The following is a 25,127-nucleotide window of genomic DNA, read 5'->3' as shown; positions in this document are numbered from 1 at the left end:
TGCCAGTAGTGGTTTTTTCAATACAGAGAGTGGTAGATGTGTGAATATGCTGCTAAGGGTGCTGATAGAGACAGATACATTAGGGACATTTCAGACACTCTTGGGCACATGGATGAAAGAAAAATAGAGGGTAGAGAGTTACATGGGAGGGAAGGATTAAATTGATCTTGGAATAGGTTAAAGGTTCAATGCAACATCATGGGTCAAAGGGCTTGTACTGTTGTTTTATTAAAGTACCTGTAGTTGCTTAGATTGCAGCTGCAAAAAAATGTAGAACAACTGAGACAGTTGAGGGAAGCCCATCATTGCTGTTCTGCAAACCTTACAATATTTGATTTTATTAAATTTTCAGGAACCAAGTGTTACTTGCATGACTGGCATTTATTGCCAATCCTTAAATGGTCATCAAATGATAATACTAAACCACTACTGCTTTTGTGATGAAGGGACTCACACAGTGCTTCTGGTCATGGATGTCTAATGATTTAGCTTCAGCTGTGATGAGGGATTGGCCAGACCCACAATGCTGTTTCTATGTAATTAAAATGTAATCACAAAACTCATAGGACCAAAAATCCCACGTTGATGCTTGTAAGAAAATATAATTGATATACACGAAATGCATTTTAATCTGGAAATATTCCACAAGGGTTTCAACAGCAGGTGAGCTGGGTTTGATTGTCGTGTTTTCAAAGTGGAAGTGGATGATTTTAGATGGTCCAGAGCTCATCTTGAGACTAAAACTGTGAAATGATCTTTTAACACTATAAATCAGCGAGTTGCTTTGTGATGTCTCCCCCCCTGCTGTGAAAACAGGGACACCTCTTTTTCCCTCAATGGGAGGGGGGAGAGGGAGGGCCTGTGGTATATCGAATAACAGGTGAATGAGTAGTCTTTGGGGAACTGCAAGTCTGTGTCTTATTGATACGTGCTGCATGCTTGAGTGCTCAGTGCGAAGTGCTGTTGCGTTTTTGCTGGTGGGGGGGCATTGCTTTGCTGCTGCTTATGCGTTGGAGGGAGGAGCTGGGGGGGCTTTGGGGTTCTAACATTTAACTGTCATTCATTCTTTGGGGCACTCCTCTGTTTTCATGGATGTTTGCGAAGAAGAATTTCAGGATGTATATTGTATACATTTATCTGACATTAAATGTACCTATTGAAAAGAAATGAAGTCAAGGTAATAATTACGGTTAACTGTAGTCACCAAAGATGAAGGTTTTTATCTTTCCAATCTCTGGTTGGAGGAAATTTCAAATCTTCGAGTACTGGGTGCTAAACAAACACAGACTAGTGGGATACTGTAGATTGGGGTGAGATATACAGAAGACCTTATTAATGTGCCTGTGGAAACTGGTAGCGTGCACTCAGATTACATGATACGGGCAATGGCAGCAAATGAGAGACAATGGTTTGGGGTGGGGTGGGGTTAAGAATAAATTCATGTGAACACAAGAGAAGTAACGGAAGTTCTACAGATGCAATTCTCTGTGCACATTTAGACAGATTAAAGATGGAACAGGTTTTGGGATAAGGGATAAGAGGTTCAGAGAGGATTTGAAGACTTTTTTTTCAAGCAAAGAATGTTCATAATCCAGAATGCATTGTGTGAGTGAGCAAGGGAAGAAGTAACTGAATCAGTCAGGCGACTACCGATCAAGGGCTGGTAAATGAGATTAGTATAGATGGGTACTTGATAGTCAGCATTGCCATGGTGGGCTGAAGGGCCTGGTTCTTACTGAAAGACCCTGGGAACAAGGTGAACGTATGATCCATGGAACCTCTTAAAAGTCGGCTTGATTAGATTATGTAATGAGTTTTGTTGTGAGCACTGAAATGAATAGCTTTCAAAGATAATACAAAAACAACTGCTGGGGATACTCAGCAGGTCTGACTGCAACTTTGGAGAGAAAACACATTTAATGTCAGAAACATGCTGATGATGAAGAACTTGCCGCACAAGAAAACATAATTGCATTGGGGACCAGTACTGGAGGAAGGAAGGTGGTCAGAGGGTTATCAAGCTGAAAAAATTTACAATAGAGATAGGAAGAACAAAGCGATAGAAGGATCTGACCATAACTGAGGATTGATGGATCTATTTCGGCTTGCCAAATGATGAGCAAAAAAGACTCTGCTTAAACCGGATATGTACTAATGAACATCCTGCTTGTTTAATGCGATCCATTATATTTACAGTATAGAATTCTGAGAAGGCTTTCCTCTATGAAATCAGTTCCGTGAACGTATCTTTTTGGAGACAGGATCAATAGCTTCAGAGTAAAACAGAACACAAAATTTGGAAGCCACAAGAGAAAGAGCTACATCAAAAGTCTGCATTTTTTGTAAAATATATCTTTTTATTTTTGGTGCATATTGTGCTCATCAATGTGAGGGATGTCAGTGCTGGAATCAGACATATTTTTACTTTTAAACTTACTATCAGTATTATGTATTCCCGGATCAAACGCAGCATAGGTTAACTCAACGAAATCCTAATTAATTTTTAAAAGTGCCTTGTTTGGCTCTCACATAAATGACTTGGAGATTTCAGTTCTTCTCTTGAGCAAACTTTAAATGGAAATGCTCACACAGCACCAGTAAACAATTGTCCTCAAATTTTATAACATTTCCTGAAAAATAAATTCAATGGATACAACTTAATGTGGCCAACAGTCTTCATCAAGTGTCAGAACTTAGTGTTGAAATTCTTGAATCGTATGAAAGGGGGAACTTCAGTATCCTTTTGGTATGGGCTAGTTTTAGTTTAATTCTAAAGGCAAAAGGGTCGTGTCTGCTCCATGACACTGAGTATCAACTATAAGTGGAATATTTCACAACTTCTGCTTTTATAGTCATGTTAAGTATTGTATCTGAGTACAAGAGTACCTAAAACAGTGTGTGCCCAATTGCTCACCTTGTCTGTCAAGCACTATGGAAATTGAACCCAATAGAGGCTCTCAACCAGGCCGACAGTCAAGTTACATTGTGAAGAGGTTTAATCGAAGTAATGGCAGGGGGAGGGGGATGGCTTGGGGAAAACTAACCTATAGGAAATAAAAGGGGCTTCAGAGAGTTCAAGACTAAGGATTGGGATGAAAGATCTTTTTTTCAACCCCAAGATTAGGTGGCGAATTATGCCCGAGGGTGAACGCTGCGTGAGAATAAGGACTCTTTCGTGGGAATTCATTGACCTGAGAGTAAATCACAAGTATAAAAGCGAAGGGTGAAGTTTGGTAGTGAAGATAAAGCCTGAGAGCCATGTAGCTTGTAATGGAAAGTCATTACGACACTTCACAAATGAAGCTTGTCTCTCTCTCCATTTTATCGACAAAAAAATATCGACTTCCAACCATTGGTCGATGTGAATTAGTCTAACACAATTTTCTTTTAAATATTAACATAAAAATGTACAAGAATATATAGTTTACATTTGAAAGGCAGGTGAAATATATAGAACTGGTTTCAAACACATCTGTGGCTTTTATACAACAAGAATTTGTGCAATTTGCAGGCAAGCATATAGTAAAGTAACTTATACATTATTGCATAAACGATAAACACAGCATTATTGCACAAGTGACGCAGTATGTGTAGTGTTTACCCACCCGATACACATAGCATAAAGGAAGCCCTGAACCCATTTCTCCTCGGCTTTTCCAAATGTGCTGATCTATTCTGGATCTTGGATTTCTAATGACAGATGTAAGCACAGATTTCCACTCAAGTTGTCTAACCAGGTCAGACAAGGGAAACACTTTCAACCAATTCTTGTGGCGTTTCTCTCCTCTGCCTAATGCCAACATGTCCACTAACACAGTGCCACTATGAATGGTTTGAGTTTATATTGAACAAGTACATGAAAACAGCTGGCCTCCCAATCTTACAAAAATAGTAAAGTTACTGATTACTTTATACTGTAGCTGTGATTTAAAATTATTCAGTTTTTCTTTGTGGAACCCATTTAAAGGGCAAAATGGTCACCTTTTTAATCAATCACCCTCCCAGTAATAGGGCTCTTCACAACATCTGGCCATTCCAACTCCTGCTGACCTCAAAATATAATGCATAAAAATGGTAGAAAATCATATTGTGCATCTTGCAAATAGTGAGCTAATAGATAACAACCCCTAAAATCAAAACACCTCCAGAACTATGGGACTTCTCAGCCAAATTGACCTTGATCTCTTATCAATTAAGTTTTCCAGCAGATTTTGAATAGTACAAATAGACAGTGAATGTTCCAACCTACAGTGAAAATTTACCAGCCAAAGGATGAATAAGGCATCAGTACTCATTATAGATAGATTCAGTACAGTTCGGAAGTCTCAGGGTACTGTAGACAACTGTGACATTTGGGTAATGCATATACTGTAGTTTCTTGAGGCAGCAACATCCAGTCCTCTTGATGGACCACGTTCTATATCTGGTCCTCAGAAGATTAAAGGTTACATTCTAATTTCCTACGCCAACTTGCCAAAGGAGATAAATTTATGTAAGTGCTAGGTAATTCATGGGGTTGTTAAATTATATACTTTGGTTCAATGGTTAGCATTCTGTTTGCATTAAGAGACTCTCCAGTGGAATACATGGTGTCTACTTGGATACTTATCACAAGAGACTGCAAAATACAAGTGTGATGGCTTCTGAAGTGGAAGGTAACCAATGAGGAGCATAACCTTCTGTTGCAGAAATCCCTGCAAAAGCTCTGACTACCAAACTGAACATCCGAACATCAGTGCATTAGATAGTATAATCTGATAAACCTTTCACAAATTATGAACGTTGGCCTTGAAGCCGTTTAATCAAATCACTGCCTTACTAAGTGTAGCTAGGGCGAGTCCAGGCAAAACTGAAGGACTCCCCAACATAAGCAGGCACTAATTTGGAAAACTGATCATTAGAGTCCACTACAAATACAGGAAAGAATTAACAAAATTAATACTCTTGCATAGATTCTTCTTAAACTTCAGCAGCTCTTTTTCCAGAGATTTTTTTTTTTGTTCAAGTTCCACTTGAGGAGCTGAAACTACAGCCTTGGCTGAAATTCTGCAGTATTGAGTGACTGTTGGAAGGGCCACCTTATAGAAGAAAAGATGACTCAAATCCACTTCCTATTCCAGTAGACTGGGTGGAAACTTAGATTTTTTCTGGTGCCCTGGTCAACATTCTTTTTACAGCCATCACTAAAAGCAAATTAACTTATAATCTGTCATACTTGTAGGAACTTCTTGTGCCTTTGACAATAACCATTATGTTCTGGGAATTTTCTGAATGAAACACCAAAGTGCTACAAAAATACAAATGTTTCTCAGAATCATAGCAAACTAGAAAAGTGATTTACATAGGTAGGGGGTTTTATATCATGGTAAGCTGTATAAAACGATAATCTAAAAAATATATTGCCTCACTGTAAACACACATACTTTGGTACCACGACACTTTACATTCTGACTGTTATGTTTATACTGCGCATTCTATTTTTTTTACTTTTGGCAAGGAAAGTGGAAAGAGCTGATAAATTACAATTGTTCTCTTTTTCTCTGGTACAGGATACAGGAAAGACACAAGATGTTTGGCAAGAGGGATTTGACAAAAAATAAAATTAGGGACTTTCACAGTAAAACAGCTGAGGGAAGGCCGAGAAAATTAGTGCAATTTCAAATGGGAGAAAATCTTGTCTCAATTTTACAAAAGCATTACCATTACATTGCATACAGATTTTACCCCTTTTTACGCCCTCCTCATAACTGGCCAGCTCAGGAATCAACAACAGCTCTATCTGCCACAAGTGACAGCCAATATTTCAGGTTCTCTCCAATTCCTGGTAATTCCTATAATCATTTCTGCTCATGCAAGCCACTCCAAAGTAACAACCACTTATCAATGACTGATATTAGAACTGTTTCTTTCAAACTGAACCTTGCATTATCACTGGCTAGGTTGCATTCATTCCTGGCAGAAATTATTTCTTATTTCTGCTTTACTGTCCTTCTAAACCATCTCTTCCAAAACCAGTGGTAATTTGGAACTAGCTAAAAAAAATACTCATTGGGTCATAAATAATGTGCAACTCATTTTTGGGAAATAGGGTACTGCCAGAAAGTCTTAACTATATCTTTCCAAGACTCAATTCTGTAAAACAGTCTGCAGAGGTCAGTAATGAACAACCCTACAGTAAGTTCCATGTAGTATGTAGGAACTGGTGAGGTTTTAGATAGCTGGAAGATCGAAAGAATAATAGAATTAAAAAAATATGCTTTAGTCTTTTTCTGTTCCATTCCCTTATAAAACAACTCAAAATGAAGAGCCTGTCAAGCAGAACTCTCCGTTCCATCTCTCCAATTTGACCAACGAAGTGTCCATTTCTTTAACTGGTCATGTACTACGAATGAAACAAAGTGCTGTTTTGTCATCGAAGTCACATGAGTGAAGAGTGGTCTTGTGTGTTGATTGGGACAGTTGTCATCATCAAAGGCTCTGGATTCCCATTACAACTATTCCTCACAGCAGTGCTGTTCCTCTGTGGTGTGGCTATGTAGGTACCGGTTATGAGCATCATTTATACAGAATTCAATGAACATGCCTTTCCAAATTACCCACGGATGGCAGTCCAGGTGCTACTGTAATAGCAATAGGTGTGGCTTGATTAGCAATCCCTCTAAAGAGAGGGTGAGGCAAGCGTCTGGACACGGAGACCAGTGGCAGTACATCCCATCACTCCAGAAAGCTTTGTGCAAGTGTTGAAGTGAAGACCAGTTACTTGGAAAGTTTGCTGATGACACGAATCAGTGCACCATTTTCATCTTTCAGTCTCTGGTTGTCAGCTCTTAAATCTGTTAAAACCTGCAGAGATATTTAAAAAGAAACATGCCTGGAATCTTTTCATTACACAAGAAAGCTATCAGGCCCATCAAACCTGACCTACTGTACAGTAAAATTATGGCTAATCCATTCTATCCTCAACTCCTCTGTACAAATTCTCCATATCCTGCAAATTCCTGATCTTTCAAATATTTATCTATCCTTATCTTAAGTATACCTAATATTCTGGCTTCCAACACTTTGTGGTAGAAGGATTGGGGAGGGGGCAGAGAATTAAAGAGAATCACTGCCCTCTGAGAAGAATTTTCTATGTATCTCAGTTTTAAAAAAACCCAGCACCTTATTTTGCAGGTATGTAGTTACATTGCATTGTTCATGACTCTCCCACTAGTGAAAACCTCTCAATATCTACCCTGTCAAACTCCTTTAGAATCTTGTATGTTTCAATAAGGGCACTCCTTATTAACAGAATGATGCTTGCCTTGGCTTGAGCATTAACTAAAACACTTCATACCTTTAGTTCTTCCTCAAGTTCTGAGATTCTTCTTTCTAAGGCTCTCCGCTCCTATTAAAAGAATTCAAAGTGAGTACAGGCACGTGTGGTGTAGAGTCAGTTTGTAGAATTATGGAAGTAACACCTGCTCAGTAAAACTACCTTAATATCCAAAAGCTATGAAATTTACATTTCATGTATTTGAAAGACATCTAATTTATTTCTAAATTAGAATCCAGTTAAATGCACAATGAAGTATTCCGTTCTTTTAACATAACTTTTTGGTCCTCTATTGACTAACTCTTGTTTATGCCTCCCCGTTACTGATGTGCATATTAGAATAGACCTTTATTGTCATTGCTCAAGACAGTGAGATTGCGGTGCTACTGCAGTCCATACAAAAACAGATATTTACAATGCGGTACGGCTTAATTAAAAAAAAATGATAACACTCAAAGGTGATTAGCAAGCTGGGCCGTAGCATTATTCAGCTGCACAACAGCCCTCGGGCAGAAGCTGCTTTCAGTCTCAATGTCTTGGCTAAGGTGCTTCTGTATCTTCTACCAGATGGCAGTAGATTGAACAGACAGTGTCTGGGATGGGATGGATCTTTAATGATGTTCTGAACGTGCCGTAGGCATCGAGAGTTGCAGATTGTCTCCAGATCTGGCAGTTGAGTCCCAATGATGTGCTGAGCCATCCTAATTACCTGTTGGAGTGTTTTGTGATCTGTCTTGCTGCAGCACCACACGGTCATTCCGTATATCAGTATGCTCTCTATCGCATATTGATAAAAGTTGGCCAGCAGTTGGCTTTTTTTAGATTTAGATTATGAGGACACACAGTCCTCTTTTATTGTCATTTAGTAATGATACATTGTTTTTCCAGAATGATATCACAGAAACACAAGACAAGTCAAGACTGAAAAACTGACAAACACCACATAGTTATAACATATAGTTACAACAGTGCAAAGCAATACTGTAATTTGATAAAGAACAGACCATGGACACGGTAAAAAAAAGTCTCAAAGTCTCTCGAAAGTCCCATCATCTCACGCAGACGGTAGAAGGATAAAAACTCTCCCTGCCATGAGCTTCCAGCGCCGCAAACTTGTCGATGTAGCACCCTGGAAGCACCCGACCATAGCCGACTCTTCAGTCCATCCAAAAACTTCAAGCCTCCGACCACCACCTCTGCCGAGCGCTTCGACCCCGGTCCCGGCAACAGGCAATAGGCAAAGCTGAGGATTTGGGGCCTTCCGCTCTGGAGATTCTCGATCACATAGTAGCAGCGGCAGCAAAGCAGGCATTTCAGAAGTTTCTCCAGATGTTCCTCCGTGCTTCTCACGTCCGTCTCCATCAAGTCAGGATTGTGCACGGTACCTACTCAACAATACCAATTTTTGGGGCAGATTAGCTCTCCTTAAGCACCTTGGGTAGTAAAATCACTGTTGTGCCTTCCCTACTATCCAGGTTATGTTGATGGATCAGGAAAGCTCCTTGGTGATGTTCATCCCAAAAACTTGAAACTGGAGACCCTTTCCACCACCTCACCATTTATGAATAGTGGGGCTTGGTTGGAACTTCTTGCCTTCCTGAAGTCAACTATCATTTCTTTTGTCTTCTTGATGTTGACTGATAGGTTGTGCTTCCTACATCAATCAGACAGTTTCAGCACGTCCTCTTTATATGCAGATTCGCTGTTGCTTGTGATTAGGTCAATCACTGTTCTATTGTCTGCAAATTTGATGATTGGGTTTGTAGCATGAGCAGGAGTGCAGACATTAGTGAAGAGAGAGTAGAAAAGTGGGTTCAATACACATTTAGAGTAGAAGATATTAGATTCTGTGGACACGATAGAGAAAACTGGATGGTATGTGCCTCCCAGGCGCCAGGGTCAGGGATGTCCCAGACAGGGACCATGACACTCCAAAGGGAGATGGTAACCAACCAGAAGTCTTGATACATATTGGCACAATGACATAGGTAGGAAAAGGGAGGAGGTCCTGAAGAAAGCGTTTGGGAACTAGGTAGGAAGCTGAAAAGTAGAAACTACAGGGTAGTAATCACTGGATTGCTGCTTGTGCCACACACTAGTGAGGTTAAGGATAGGATGATTTGGCAGATGAAAGCATGGCTGAAAAATTGGTGCGGGGTGAGGTTTCAGATTTCTGGATCATTGTGATTTCTTCCGGGGAAGATATGACCTATACAAAAGGGATGAGTTACATCTGAACATGAGAGGGACCAATATCCTTGTGGGCAGGTTTGCTTGAGCTGTTGGGGAGGGTTTAAACTAATTTGGCAGGACGTACGGGAATTGGTGTGATAGGGCAGAGGATAGGGTTGTTGGTTTATAATCAGAAGCAATGTGTAGTGAGACTGTCAGGAAGGACAGACCGATGATAGGGCTAAGTTGCAGTCAGTGGGATGAGTTGCAGTGTAAGAGGAGGCAAAATTGAAAAGTGTGTTGGATACGGGATAGAAGGCATTATATTTGAATGCACATGGTATACGGAATAAAGTAGATGATCTTGCAGCGCAGTTAGAGATTGACAGGTGTTACTTTGTGGGCATCACAGAGTCGTGGCTGGAAGATTACACAAACAAGTTTGTAGTTAGGAACCTTTATATACAAGGATACACGTTGTATTGAAAGGGAAGACAGGTGGACAGCGGGGGTAGTATTAGGGCTCTGTTGGTAAAAAAAAAATGAAATCAAATCCTTAGAAAGAGGTGACACAGGAAATGAAGAGGTAGAATCCTTCTGGATAGAGTTAAGAAACTGCAAGCGTGAAAAGACCCAGATAGGAGTTATGTACAGGCCTCAGAACAGTCACCAGGATGTAGGCTACAAATTACAATGGGAGATAGAAAATGCATGACGAAAGGGCAATGTTGCAATAGTCGTGAGAGATTTAAATACGCTGGTAGATTCGGAAAATCAGTTTGATGCTGGATCCGGAGAGAAATAGAATTTGTTGAATGCCTACAAGATGGCTTTTTAGAGCAGCTTGTGGTTGGGCCTACTATGGGTTCAGCTACTCTGGATTGGGAGTTGTGTAATGAACCAGGTTTGATTAGGGAGCATAAGGTAAAGGAAGCCTTAGGAGACAGTTATCATATTGTGATAATATTCACCCTGCAATTTGAGAGGGAGAAGCTAAAGTGAGATGTATCAATATTACAGTGGAGTAAAGGGAATTACAGAGGCATGAGAGAGGAGGTGGCCAAAGTTGATTGAAAAGGTACACCAGAGGATGAGACAGCAGAGCAGCAACGGCTGGAGTTTCTGGGAGCAATTCTGAAAGGTGCAATACAGATACATCCCAAAGAAGAAAAAAATATTCTGAAGTCAGGATTATGCAACTGTGGCTAACAAAGTAAGTCAAAGTCAACATTAAAGTAACAGAGAAGGCACATAATAGAGCAAAAATTAGTGGGAGGTTAGAGGATTGTGAAATTTTTAAAAACCAACAGAAGGGAACTAAAATGCCATAAGAGGGGAAAAGATGAAATATGAAGCTAAGTTAGCCAACAATATTAAAAGGGGTATCAAAAGTTTTTGAGACATGTAAAGAGAAAAAGAGAGGCAAGAGTAGATAATGGACCACTGGAAAATGACCCTGGAGATGTAGTATTGGGGGACAAGGAAATGGTAGATGAACTGAATAAGTATTTTACATCAGTCTTCACTGTGGAAGACACTAGTAGTATGCCAGAAGTTCGAGAGTGTCAAGGTGCAGAAGTGAGTGTAGTTGCTATTACTAGGGAGATGTGCTTAGGAAACAAAAAGATCTGAAGGTAGGTAAGTCACCTGGACGAGATGGACTACATCCCAGAGGTCTGAAAGAAGTAGCTGAAGAGATTGTGGAGGCATTAGTAAAAATCTTTTAGGAATCAGTAGATTCTGGAATGGTTCCAGGGGGACTGGAAAATTGCAAATGTCACTTTACTCTTCAAGAAGGGAGGAAGGCAGAAGAAAGGAAACTATAGGCCATTTAGTCTGACCTCAGTGGTTGGGAAGATGTTGTAGTTAACTGTTAAGGATGAGGCTTCAGGGTACTTGGAGGCACTTGGTAAAATAATTCAATGTCAGCACAATTTCCTTAAGGGAAAGTCTTGCTTGACAAATCTGTTAGAATTTTTTGAGGAAATAACAAACAGGATAGACAAAGGAGAATCTGTGGATGTTGTGTACTTGGAATTTCAGAAGGCCTGCTACCACACATGAGGCTGCTAAACAAGGTAAGTACCCAGGGTATTCCAAGTAAAGATACTTGCATGGATAGAGCATTGGCTGACTGGCAGGAGGCAAAGAGTGGGAATAAAGGGATCCTTTTCAGATTGGCTGCTAGTGACTAGTGGTGTTCCACAGGGTCTGTGTTGGGACCGCTTCTTTTTAAGTTTATGTCAACGATTTGGTTGATGGAATTGATGGCTTTGTAGCCAAGTTTGCAGACGATACAAAGATAGGTGGAGATGCAAGTACTGTTGAGGAAGCAGGGAGGCTACAGAAGGACTTGGACAGTTTAGGAGAATGGGCAAAGAAATGGCAAATTAAAGTGTGTCAGGAAGTGCAGTCATCCACTTTGCTACAAGGAATAAAAGCATAGATTATTTTCTAAACAGGGAGAAAATACAAAAATCTGAGATGCAAAGGTTAATTTGCAGATTGAGTCATCAGTGAGGAAGGCAAATGCAATGTTGGCATTCATTTCGAGAATACTAGAATATAAAAGCACATTTTCCCACAAAAATTCTTGGTTTTAATGTTAATATCCTAATACATACTGTAAAAGGCACTAATCCTATTTGTTTGTATCATCTTTTTAAGCTGTAATCTGACTTTAAGGAAATAAATTCTGCACATCAACATAAATCTGTTCCTATATTAACAGAATGATTTTATTTAGTGTGGTTTCTCTCTACACTGAACCGTACTGAGACCTCTCTATATATCTAACAGTTTACCTTGTAGTTTGCCAAGCAACTTAATTTAGAAAATAGCAACATTAAAAAAAATGTAGCCCTATCTCAAATTTATTATCTAAATGGAAGAGTTAGAAACCCAAACAATTGACAATGTAAGAAATATGCATCTGCACTTTGCTTTTTGTCCTTTAAATACTCTATCCTTATCTTCACTTTAGCTTTAATATAAATTATCATAATTTTGTCACCATCATATTTGAACATTGTTTCACCATTTTCCTACAAAATTTTTTAAAGTATAGGCTTTTTGACTTGATACTTAAACTGGCAAATATACTAACTTGTTGACTTAACCAACTTTTTAAGCTTGCGTCACATTTGAATGGCACTTTCTATTACCTTTTTACCACACAGAAAAAAATCCCTGCAACAATCCAGAAAAGATGATTTTCAGACCAACTATGAAATTTGGGTTAAGCTTGTAAAGAAGTTGCAGCTGTCTCATATTACTAGGCAACATTTCCAAACATTTGCTTGGTCCATTCTCAATATTATCCAGTGTTGCATATATTCCATCTTTTTAGTGTTGATTCCCAGAAATATCCAACAATCTCTGCTGATTCTTAGAAAGTTCTCTATACTGTCAAATCTGAAGTCAGGCAGACTGGAAATGTTTGGGTATTTTGGCTAACAGCCAAGTTTAGTGACCACACACAATCTTTGATTTGCTACATTTCTCTGGGAGAAATTACCTTACATTTATAGGGAGAAATTGTTGCAGTTTCCCTTTTCCTTTGTTTTTTAATTGCCTCTGCCCCTGAATAAATCGAAAAACTGATGCAGTGTTGTCAAAAATACTGTTAGAAGTATCAGTGCACTGCATTCCTACAATTCACTTTAAAGATTCTGTACTCACTTTTTTCTCCATCTCCAGATGGGCGGACCTGTCTGCAAATCTTTCTTGCATCTATCAAAACAGAACAGAAAAAGATGGTTGTTATATTGCATTACTGAGGACATGAACAGGGACATTCCTGTTTAAAGTGGGTGCACATGGGCTGATGATGTCAAAAATTTTTCGAAAGGGATATGAGAGGATCATGGGACAGGAGGCCAAGGGAGAAAGAAAGGGGGAGGGGTAAAGCCCAATTCCTCCGTCTCCACCACATCTGCTCTCAGGATGAGGCTTTTCATTCCAGGACGAAGGAGATGTCTTCCTTTTTTAAAGAAAGGGGCTTCCCTTCCTCCACCATCAACTCTGCTCTCAAACACAGCTCTCCGATTTCACGCACATCTGCTCTCACCCCATCCTCTTACCATCCCACTAGGAATAGGGTTCCCCTGGTCCTCACCTACCACCCCACCAGCCTCCGGGTCCAACATATAATTCTTCGTAACTTCCGCCACCTCCAACAGGATCCCACCACTAAGCACATCTTTCCCAACGCCCCCCCATCTGCTTTTCGCAGGGATCGCTCCCTATGCCATTCCCTTGTCCATTCGTTCCCCCCCACATCCCTTCCCACCGATCTCCCTCCTGGCACTTATCCTTGTAAGCGGAACAAGTGCTACACATGCCCTTACACTTCCTCCCTCACCACCATTCAGGGACCTAGACAGTCCTTCCAGGTGAGGCGACACTTCACCTGTGACACACATCAAAGTTGCTGGTGAACGCAGCAGGCCAGGCAGCATCTCTAGGAAGAGGTATAGTCAACGTTTCGGGCCGAGACCCTTCGTCAGGACTAACTGAAGGAAGAGCTAGTAAGAGATTTGAAAGTGGGAGGGGGAGGGGGAGATCCAAAATGATAGGAGAAGACAGGAGGGGGAGGGATGGAATAAAGAGCTGGACAGGTGACAGGCAAAAGGGATATGAGAGGATCATGGGACAGGAGGCCTAGGGAGAAAGAAAAGGGGGAGGGGGGAACCCAGAGGATGGGCAAGGGGTATAGTCAGAGGGACAGAGGGAGAAAAAGGAGCGAGAAAGAATGTGTGTATATGAATAAATAACAGATGGAGTACGAGGGGAGGTTGGGCATTAGCAGAAGTTAGAGAAGTCAATGTTCATGCCATCAGGTTGGAGGCTACCCAGACAGAATATAAGGTGTGGTTCCTTAAATTTTTTAACTTCACCTGTGAGTCGGCTGGGGTGATATACTGCGTCCCGTGCTCCCAATACGGCCTTCTATATATTGGCAAGTCCCGGCCCAGACTGGGAGATCATTTTGCTGAACACCTACGCTCTGTCCGCCAGAGAAAGCAGGATCTCCCAGTGGCCACACATTTTAATTCCACATCCCATTCCCATTCTGATATGTCTATTCACTGCCTCCTCTACTGTAAAGATGAAGCCACACTCAGGTTGGAGGAACAACACCTTATATTCCGTCCGGGTAGCCTCCAACCTGATGGCATGAACATTGACTTCTCTAACTTCCGCTAATGCCCCACCTCCCCCTCGTACCCCATCCGTTATTTATTTATATACACACACATTCTTTTTCTCTCTCTCCTTTTTCTCCCTCTGCCCCTCTCATTATACCCCTTGCCCATCCTCTGGGCTTCCCCCCTCCCCCTTTCTTTCTCCTTAGGCCTCCTGTCCCATGATCCTCTCATATCCCTTTTGCCAATCAACTGTCCAGCTCTTGGCTCTATCCTTCCCCCCCCCATCTTCTATAATTTTGGATCTCCCCCTCCCCCTCCCACTTTCTAATCTCTTACTAGCTCTTCTTTCAGTTCGTCCTGACGAAGGGTCTCGGCCCGAAATATCAACTGTACCTCTTCCTGGAGATGCTGCCTGGTCTGCTGCGTTCACCAGCAACTTTTATCTGGGCTGATGATGCCTGGTTTACTACCGAATGGGGAGTCCAAGGACAGTATAATTAATTTAATGTGAAGTTTTATTATGAAGGCAGAATGCTGCTGATTTAATAGAGTGCAAGGGGAATACAGGGGGAGGGTGGTGGAAACTCCCAATTTAATACAGGGTCTGGGGTGTGAGAGGCAAAAATACCCTCAGTTTAAAACTGGGAAAAGCGAAAACCAAGCCAATGTAATATTTGCCCAGGTGTATTTGAAGACGAAGCAGTGTTGTCTTACTACAACTTGTGACAGAAGAATGTGCTTAAGACAGAGATTGCTTTATTGCAAGGTATGAGTGTACAAAGGCAGGACTGCTGTTAACATGTTACAATAACTGAAAGCAGAGAGTGTTATCAGTGTATAACAGGGTGAGGGTTAAAAGTGCCATTGAATTATTAAAGGGTATGAATGCAGAGAGTGATACCAGTTTATTACCTGGTAAAAATGTACAGAGTGCTCTTGACTTATTAACTGGTAAATTGGTTTATTATTGTAACACAGGCTAGAAGGGCAGAATGTGAGGATAAGGATTCCTCTGTAGCAGGATTTCAGGGCAGGCAGTGCAGATGATTTATAACAGGACAGGAGGGCAAAGACTACAGCTAAACCACAGGGCGATGTGAAAAGTGTTGATTTATTATGGGGTGAGGAAGTCTGAGAACAGAGTCCTGTCAATTTATGACTGAGTTGAAGTGCAGGAAGTGCAGGTGATTCATTACAAGACAAGGGATTGATGGCAGAGTTCTGGTGATATATTACAGGGGGTGTCATTGTTTTATTACAGTGCCAGAGAATGCAAGTGCCGAGACTGCAATGGATTTCTTACAGGCCAAGTGAGCAGAGATCACAGATCATTCCTTACAGTGTGAGGGCCAAGTGGAGTCAGTCAGAATATTGATCTACTACAGCAGTAGGAGGTCAGAGAGGCTGACAATTTAGTACAGAATGCAAAACAAGAGATTTTATTTATTTGAGGTATCACTGGCAACTGCCCATCTCTAGTTGCTCCAAGCCGAGAGTGTGGTTAAAAGAAAAAACCATTGGGGCTGTAGTCTGAGCTGACACAAAGCCAGACCAGGTAACGATGGCACACTTCCTTGCATGATACCTGGAGGCATATGACAAGATAGGCAGAACTCAGCATGGTTTCCTTAAAGGAAAATCCTGCCTGACAAACCTATTGCAATTTTGAGGAAATTACAAGTAGGCTAGACAAAGGAGATGCAGTGGATGTTGTATATTTGGATTTTCAGAAGGCCTTTGACAAGGTGCCACACATGAGGCTGCGTAATAAGATAAGAGCCCATGGAATTACGGGAAAGTTACATACGTGGATAGAGCATTGGCTGATTGGCAGGAAACAAGAGAGTGGGAATAAAGAGATCCTATTCTGGTTGGCTGCCGGTTACCAGTGGTGTTCCACAGGGGTCCGTGTTGGGGCCGCTTCTTTTTACATTGTACATCAATGATTTGGATTATGGAATAGATGGCTTTGTGGCTAAGTTTGCTGATGATACAAAGATAGGTGGAGGGGCCGGTAGTGCTGAGGAAACAGAGAGTCTGCAGAGAGACTTGGATAGATTGGAGAATGGGCAAAGAAATGGTAAATGAAATACAATGTTGGAAAGTGTATGGTTATGCACTTTGGCAGAAGAAATAAGCAGGCAGACTATTATTTAAATGGGGAGAGAATTCAAAGTTCTGAGATGCACCGGGACTTGTCCTCCTACAGGATACCCTTAAGGTTAACCTCCAGGTTGAGTCAGTGGTGAAGAAGGCCAATACAATGTTGGCATTCATTTCTAGAGGAATAGAGTATAGGAGCAGGGATATGATGTTGAGGCTCTATAAGGCGCTGGTGAGACCTCACTTGGAGTACTGTGGGCAGTTTTGGTCTCCTTATTTAAGAAAGGATGTGCTGACGTTGGAGAGGGTACAGAGAAGGCTCACTAGAATATTCTGGAATGAGAGGGTTAACATATGAGGAACGTTTGTCCGCTCTTGGACTGTATTCCTTGGAGTTTAGAAGAATGAGGGGAGACCTCGTAGAAACATTTTGAATGTTGAAAGGCATGGACAGAGTGCATGTGGCAAAATTGTTTCCCATAGTGGAGGAGTCTAGTACGAGAGGGCATGACTTAAGGATTGAAGGGTGCCCATTCAGAACAGAGACGTGAAGAAATTTTTTTAACCAGAGGGTGGAGAATCTATGGAATTTGTTGCTACGGGCGTCAATGGAGGCCAAGTCACTGGGTGTATTTAAGGCAGAGAATGATAGGTATCTGAGTAGCCAGGGCATCAAAGCTTATGGTGAGAAGGAGGGGGAGTGGGACTAAATGGGAGAATGGATCAGCTCATGATAAAATGGCGGAGCAGACTCGATGGGCCGAATGGCCAACTTCTGCTCCTTTGTCTTACGGTCTTATGATGGGATTTATTTCAATTAGTCACAGAGCAAAGGAGTATGAATGCCGTACTGTTGATTTAGTATAGAGCACGAAGGCAAATGGTGCTGTCAGTCTATTAGAGTGGGCAGAGAGAATGCAGTTAAGTTATAACAGGGTTGGAAGATGGAAAACACTGCTTTGATAGAGCATACAATGATAAAGATTGATCTAGGTTATTACAGAACGGGGGCTATTGTTTATCTACACTGGGTATGAGGGCAAAATGTATCATTTTTAACAAGGCCTGAGGACAGAAATTCTTGTTGATTTTATACAAACTGAGGGCAAGGATTACACTTACTTCATTACAAAATAAGAGGTCAACAATTGCTCTCCACTTGTCACTGAGCAGGAGGGCAGGAAGCATTGTTGATTTGTTACAGAGCAAATTGCAAAGGTTCCAGTTGATTTATCACAGGGTGCGGGAACAGAAAAAATTGACTTACTGTGGGGTGAGGAAGACCAAGGGTGGAGTCCTCACAGTTTACCAGAGGCAGAGAGTAGGAAGTGCCACTAATTTCATACCGTGCAAACAGTGTGATGGCAGAGATTTCTATCGATATACTATGGGTTGTGAGGGCAGAAAACACCATTTCTTTATAAATGCATGCAGGATGCAAATGCAGAGATCTGCAAAGGAATTATTGCAAGACAGGACCAGGGAGTGCTGTTGATTTAGGGATCATAGTTGAATCATTGCATGGTGTAAGAGGGCTGTGGATTTATTTAAGGGGAGGAGGGGCAGTGGGTGCTGTGAATCTACTACTAAATGCAAGAGTGGGAGGACAGAGTGTACTGATGATTTATTACACAGTGTGGGCAAAGAGATTGTATTATTTATATGCATGATGTGGTATAATTGCCAAATGTCCATTTCTGGATGCCCTTGAACTGAGGAGGCAATTCAGAATAACCCATTCAGAATTTGCCTTCATTATCTGCTATGGCCAGTGTGTGGGCACAGCCTACAGCCCCACACATTGGCCATAGCAGATAATGAAGGCAAATTTCCTCCATGATGGGCTTGTATACACTTATTACAGGACAAGGGGGAGCACGCCCAGAGTATTGTCGATTTATTAAAAGCATGACACAGACGGCGCCATCAGCTCATCACAAAGTGAGCAGGCAGAGCACTGATTTATAACAGAATGTGAGGGAAATGTCAATTTATGACATTTTACACTGAACACACTTGGAATATTTTGTTCTGTTCTGGTCACCTCATTATAGGAAGGATATGGATGCTTTAGTGAGAGTGCAGAGGAGATTTACCAGGATAAATGTACAAAATGAGCTGGAGGAACTGAGGACTGAGCTATTCTTGATGAAGTGTCTCAACCCGAAACGTCGACTGTTTATTCCCATCCATAGATGCTGCCTGACCTACTAAGCTCCTCCAGCACATTGTACGTATTGCTCTAGACTTCCAGCATTTACAGTCCCTCATGTCTAAGACTTACCAGGATGCTGCCTGAATTGGAGAACATGTCTTATAAGGAAAGGTTAAACGAGCTATGGCTCTTTACTTTGGAGTGAAGGCGAATGAGAGGCGACTTGATAGCACTGCATAAGATTATAGTGATTTCTTCGGCAGTTGAACGGGGCACGACTGAGCAAGTGCGTGTAAGTCAGACCGTGAGGCAACGGGAGGGTTTAAAGGTGAGCAGATTAACGGACTGGGTGATATTGTAGCGGGTGACGAAGTAGTGGGAGACAGAGTAGGAAGGCTTTGGCAAGCAGAGGCTGAGGACCAGCTTCACTCCAAGTGAGGTAAGGCTGGGTACGTTCCTTAAATTAATTTAATTACCTTAAGAGTAGGTAATGGAGGCATCAGTTAGGGCAGTTGAGTGCTCCGTTTGCAGTATGTGGGAAGTCAGGGCGAGCACAATTGTCCCTGATGACTACACCTGTGAAAGGTGCATCCAGCTGCAGCTCCTGACAAACCGAGTTAGGGAACTGGAACTGGAGCTGGATGAACTTCGGATCATTGGGGAGGCAGAGGCAGAAATAAACAGGAGTTACAGGGAGACAGTCACCCCTAAGAGTCAGGAGATAGGTAGCTGGGTGACTGTCAGGAGAGGGAAGGGGAATAGACAGAATGAGCAGAGCACCCCTGTGGCCGTTCCCACCAGTAAGAAGTATATCATTTTGGATACTGTTGATGGGGACGACCTACCAGGGACAAGTTGCAGTGGTTGCGTCTCTGGCACCGAGATGGGACCCTCAGCTCAGAAGGGAAGGAGGGAAAAGAGGAGAGCAGTAGTGATTGGGGATTCGATAGTTAGGGGGACAGATAAGAGGTTGTGTGGAAGAGATTGAGAATCCCGGATGGTCTGTTGCCTCCCTGGTGCCAGGGTCTGCGATACCTTGGATCGAGTTCTCAGTATCCTTAAGAGGGAGAGTGAGCAGCTGGATGTCGTGGTCCACGTAGGGACCAATGACGTGGGTAGGAAGAGTGAGGAGGTCCTGAAAGGCGAGTTTAGGGAGTTAGGCGCCAAGTTAAAGGACAGGACCTCCAGGATAGCAATCTCAGGATTGCTACCACTGCCACGTGCAGGGGGGTTTAGAAATAGTAAGATAACGCAGATCAACACATGGCTGAAGACATGCTGCAGGAGGGAGGGCTTCAGATTTATAGATAATTGGGCAGATTTCAGGGAAGGTGGGACCTGTTCTGGCGGGATGGTTTACATCTGAACTGGAGGGGGACAAATATTCTTGCAGGCAAGTTTGCTAAAGAGGCTCCAGTGGATTTAAACTAGATACATGGGGGGAGGGGAACCAGAGTGCAGGAACAGATGTAGGGGAAAAGGAAGAAAATGGAGAAAGTAAAGTTGTTTGCAGGATTAGTAATAAACAGAGAGAAAGAAGTGGAAAATTTCTTAAATGCATTTATTTTAATGCTAGGAGCATTGTAAGAAAGGTGGATGAGCTTAGAGCATGAATTGATACCTGGAGGTATGATGTTGTAGCTATTAGTGAAACATGGTTGCAGGAGGGGTGTGATTGGCAACTAAATATTCCTGGATTTCATTGCTTCAGGTGTGATAGAATCAGAGGGACAAGAGGGGAAGGTGTTGTATTGCTTGTCAGAGAAAATACTACAGCGGTGCTCTGGTGGAATAGATTAGAGGGCTCGTGGCGAGGCTATTTGGGTGGAATTGAGGAATCAGAAAGGTGTAGTAACACTTATAGGGGTGTATTATAGACCACCAAATGGGGAGTGAGAATTGGAGGAGCAAATTTGTAAGGGGATAGCAGATATTTGTAGTAAGCACAAAGTTGTCATTGTGGGAGATATTAATTTTATGTGTACTTAAGAATGTATAAATAATTGTAGTTTTATACATATAAAAAATGGAAAAGGTTATATGTGTGAAAAAAGTACATGATAATTGTGAACTCCTTATCCAAATAAAAATAAAATTAACAAAAAAATAATAATTTTCCACACATACACTGTAAACACATGTCCATACTGTAAAAGGGATGGATGATTTGGAGTTTATAAAACGTGTGCAGGATAGATTTTTGCAGCAATACCTAGAAGTACCAACTAGAGAAGGGGCAGTGTTGGATCTCCTGTTAGGGAATGAGATAGGTTAGGTGACGGAAGTATGTGTCGGGAAGCACTTCGGGTCCAGTGATCACAATGCCATTAGTTTCAATATAATTATGGAGAAGGATAGGTCTGGACCCAGGGTTAAGATTTTTGATTGGAGGAAGGCCAACTTTGAGGAGATGCGAAAGGATTTAGAAGGAATGGATTGGTACAATTTGTTTTATGGGAAGGATATAATAGAGAAATGGAGGTCATTTAAAGGTGTAATTTTGAGGGTACAGAATCTTTATGTTCCTGTTAGGTTGAAAGGAAAGGTTAAAAGTTTGAGAGAGCCATGGTTTTAAAGGGATTTTGGAAACTTGGTTCGGAAAAAGAGAACATCTACAATAAATATAGGCAGCATGGAGTAAATGAGGTGCTCGAGGAATATAAAGAATGTAAAAAGAATCTTAAGAAAGAAATTAGAAAAGCTGAAAGAAGATACGAGGTTGCTTTGGCAAGTAAGGTGAAAATAAATCCAAAGGGCTTCTACAGTTATATTAATAGCAAAAGGATAGTGAGGGATAAAATTAGTCCCTTAGAGAACCAGAGTGGACAGCTATGTGTGGAACCAAAAGAGATGGGGGAGATTCTGAACAATTTCTTTTCTTCGGTGTTCACTAAAGAGAAGGATATTGAATTGTGTAGGGTAAGGGAAACAGGTGGGGAAGTTATAGAAACTATGATGATTAAAGAAGAGGGAGTACTGGCGCTTTTAAGGAATATAAAAGTGGATAAGTCTCCGGGTCCTGACAGGATGTTCCCTAGGACCTCGAGGGAAGTTAGTGTAGAAATAGCAGGGGCTCTGAAAGAAATATTTCAAATGTCATTAGAAACGGGAATGGTGCCGGAGGATTGGCATATTGCTAATGTTGTTCCATTGTTTAAAAAGGGTTCTAAGAGTAAACCTAGCAATTATCGGCCTGTGAGTTTGACATCAGTGGTGGGTAAATTGATGGAAAGTATTCTTAGAGATGGTTTATATAATTATCTGGATAGACAGGGTCTGATTAGGAATGGTCAACATGGATTTGTGTGTGGAAAGTCATGTTTGACAAATCTTAGGGAATTTCTTCAAGAGGTTACTGGGAAAGTTGACAAGGGTAAAGCGGTGAATGTTGTCTATATGGACTTCAGTAAGACCTTTGACAAGGTTCCACACGGAAGGTTAGTTAGGAAGGTTCAATTGTTCGGTATTAATATTGAAGTAGTAAAATGGATTCAGCATTGGCTGGATGGGAGACGCCAGAGAGTAGTGGTGAATAACTCTTTGTCAGATTGGAGGCCAGTGACTAGTGATGTGCCTTAGGGATCTGTACTGGGTCCAATCTTGTTTGTCATATACATTAATGATCTGGATGATGAGGTGGTAAATTGGATTAGTAAGTATGCAGGTGATACTAAGATAGGTGGAGTTGTGGATAATGAAGCAGTTTTTCAAAGCTTGCAGAGAGATTTCGGCCAGTTAGAAGAGTGGGCTGAAAGATGGCAGATGGAGTTTAATGCTGATAAATGTGAGGTGCTACATTTTGGTAGGACTAATCAAAATAGGACATACATGGTAAATGATAGGCATTGAAGAATGCAGTAGAACAGAGGTATCTAGAAATAATGGTGCATAGTTCCCTGAAGGTAGAATCTCATGTGGATAGGGTGGTGAAGAAAGCTTTTGGTATGCTGGCCTTTATAAATCAGAGCATTGAGTATAGGGGTTGGGATGTAATGTTAAAATTGTACAAGGCATTGGTAAGGCTAAATTTGGAGTATTGTGTACAGTTCTGGTCACCGAATTATAGGAAAGATGTCAACAAAATAGAGTACAGAGAAGATTTACTAGAATGTTACCTGGGTTTCAGCACCTGAGTTACAGAGAAAGGTTGAACAAGTTAGGTCTTTATTCTTTGGAGCATAGAAGGCTGAGGGTGGCCTTGATAGAGGCATTTAAAATTATGAGGGGGATAGATAGAGTTGACGTGGATAGGCTTTTTCCATTGAGAGTAAGGTAGATTCAAACAGGAGGACATGAGTTGAGAGTTAGGGGGCAAAAGTTTAGGGGTAACATGAGGGGGAACTTCTTTACTCAGAGAGTGGTAGCTGTGTGGAACGAGCTTCAAGTAGAAGTGGTTAAGGCAGGTTTGATATTGCCATTTAAAGAAAAATTGGATAGGTATATGGACAGGAAAGGAATGGAGGGTTGTGGGCTGAGTGCAGGTCGGTGGGACTAGGTGAGAGTAAGCTTTCGGCATGGACTGGAAAGGATGAGATGTTTCTGTGCTGTAATTGTTATGTGGTTATGTTATGAAGGCACAGAGAGAGTAGACAGCCAGCTCCTAGAGGACATCCATTTAAGGCGAGCGGATGAAAGTTTAAGAGAAGATATCAGAGTTAGTTGTTTTTTTTCTTTTACACAGAGAGTGGTGGTTCCTAGAATGCACTGCCAGGGTGGTGGTAGTGGCTGATACAGTAGGGACATTTAAAAGATTCTTAGATAAATGAAATGGAGGGTTATGAGCTGTGAGGGAGGGATGGGCTAGATTGATTGTGGACCAGGTTCAGGTTCAGCTAGGTCAGTATAACATCATGTGCTGAGGGCTCACACTGTGCTGTACTGTTCTATGACCGTTTTTGTTTACAAGGGGCGGGAGTGCTATTGATTTATTACAAAATTCGAGGTCAAAGATTGCGCTCAATGTATTACAAGAAGATAGAGGCCATTGATTAGGATAGGGTACAAGGGCACAGAATGTCTGCAGGTTTCATTGTTAGTAAACAGGAGATATTCCTGTTGATTTAAAATAAGGTGACTGCAACAACTGCATCGGATTCGCTACAGAATGTGACAGCACCAATTGTTCTCAGTATGTTATCGATCACAGGGACATGCAATACTGTTGATTTTTCTCCAAAGTGTGGGAGCAGACTCTGTTGATTTTTTTTTAATAATCCAAGGAAGTCTGAGTAGAGAATCTCGTCAATTTACTATAGGGAGAAAGCTGAAAATACTGTTGATTTATCGCAAGCAAGGCAGTGTAGTAATAAGAGCTCTGGTGGTATTTTACAGGGTGCATGGGCCGAAAATGCAGCAGATTCATTTCAGGGTGTGCCATTGCTTTACAACAACGAGTAAGGAGCATGAGGGCACAGACACGTGTTGATTACTGGGCAAGAGTGCAGGGTGTACTGTTGTTTTATTGCACTTTTGTGAGCGGTGATCAAGTTCATTCATTGCAAGATATCAGAGTGCAAGGGCAAAGACTGTAGGGGAGGATGTTGGAGAGGGCTGTTGACTGGGATGTGAAGGCAGCAGAGATTTTGTTCGTCTGTTATCACTGGCAAATGTCCATCTCCAAGGTCCTGAACTGAGGAGGCAATTCAGAATTGACCATTACAGCATGTAGTCATGAACTGGCCAGACCAGGTAATGATGACAGCTTTTCTTCTCTGGATTCTGTAACCATTCATTACAGGGCCAAGAGTGCCACTGATTTAATACAGTGTGTGAGGTCAAAGAATGCTGATTATTTCTTCTCACATTCTGGAATAAATTATGCTGTAAGTTTTCTACAGAGCAAAGGATAGAAAGCACTATTAATCTATGACAGGGTGACAGTGTCAGGGCAGAGAGTACTGCCTATCTATAGGGAAGAATTGGTCTTGATTTATTACAGGCGGTGCGAGTTGATACTACAGTTGTGAGGACAGAGCAAGCGACTGATTTATTACTGTCTGTGGGTGATAACTACCGATGTCGTCACCCAATAAGAACTCACATTTATTTCAGTTTGTGAGGACAGAGAATGCTCTTGATATAGCTTAAGAACTTGTGGTGTAATAATCATTGACTACTGGACAATTGTACATTTTGACTGGGCGTGCTCTGTCAGAACAGGAGGTCCATTGTGTGATATCAGTCTTACTGATTCATTAAAAATGCAGAAGGAAGACATTTAATCAATTATGTT

At 41.5% G+C, this 25,127-nt stretch overlaps 1 protein-coding gene and 1 long non-coding RNA gene across 9 annotated transcripts in view; one reads left to right on the top strand and one right to left on the bottom strand.

The window, feature by feature from the left end:
- LOC134353779 (uncharacterized) overlaps positions 1 to 25,127 on the top strand; it is a 67,996-nt gene that overhangs the window by 16,631 nt on the left and 26,238 nt on the right. The window lies entirely within an intron of this gene.
- Positions 5,010 to 25,127, bottom strand: part of LOC134353777 (protein phosphatase 1 regulatory subunit 12A-like) — a 199,708-nt gene continuing 179,590 nt past the window's right edge. For all 8 annotated transcript variants that reach the window (XM_063062143.1, XM_063062148.1, XM_063062149.1 and 5 more), the window contains 3 exons: positions 13,169 to 13,219; positions 7,337 to 7,387; positions 5,010 to 6,843 (listed from right to left, as the gene is read on the bottom strand). In XM_063062143.1, the coding sequence (XP_062918213.1) occupies positions 7,350 to 7,387; positions 13,169 to 13,219 (89 nt within the window). In that variant the 3' untranslated portion in view covers positions 5,010 to 6,843; positions 7,337 to 7,349. The remainder of the gene's footprint in view (positions 6,844 to 7,336; positions 7,388 to 13,168; positions 13,220 to 25,127) is intronic.

This window comes from Mobula hypostoma, chromosome 11, assembly GCF_963921235.1.
Source record: "Mobula hypostoma chromosome 11, sMobHyp1.1, whole genome shotgun sequence".
Classification (NCBI taxonomy): domain Eukaryota; kingdom Metazoa; phylum Chordata; class Chondrichthyes; order Myliobatiformes; family Myliobatidae; genus Mobula; species Mobula hypostoma.
The sequence above is the reverse complement of the archived record's forward strand: the minus strand, read 5'-3'. Positions and strand labels throughout refer to the sequence as shown.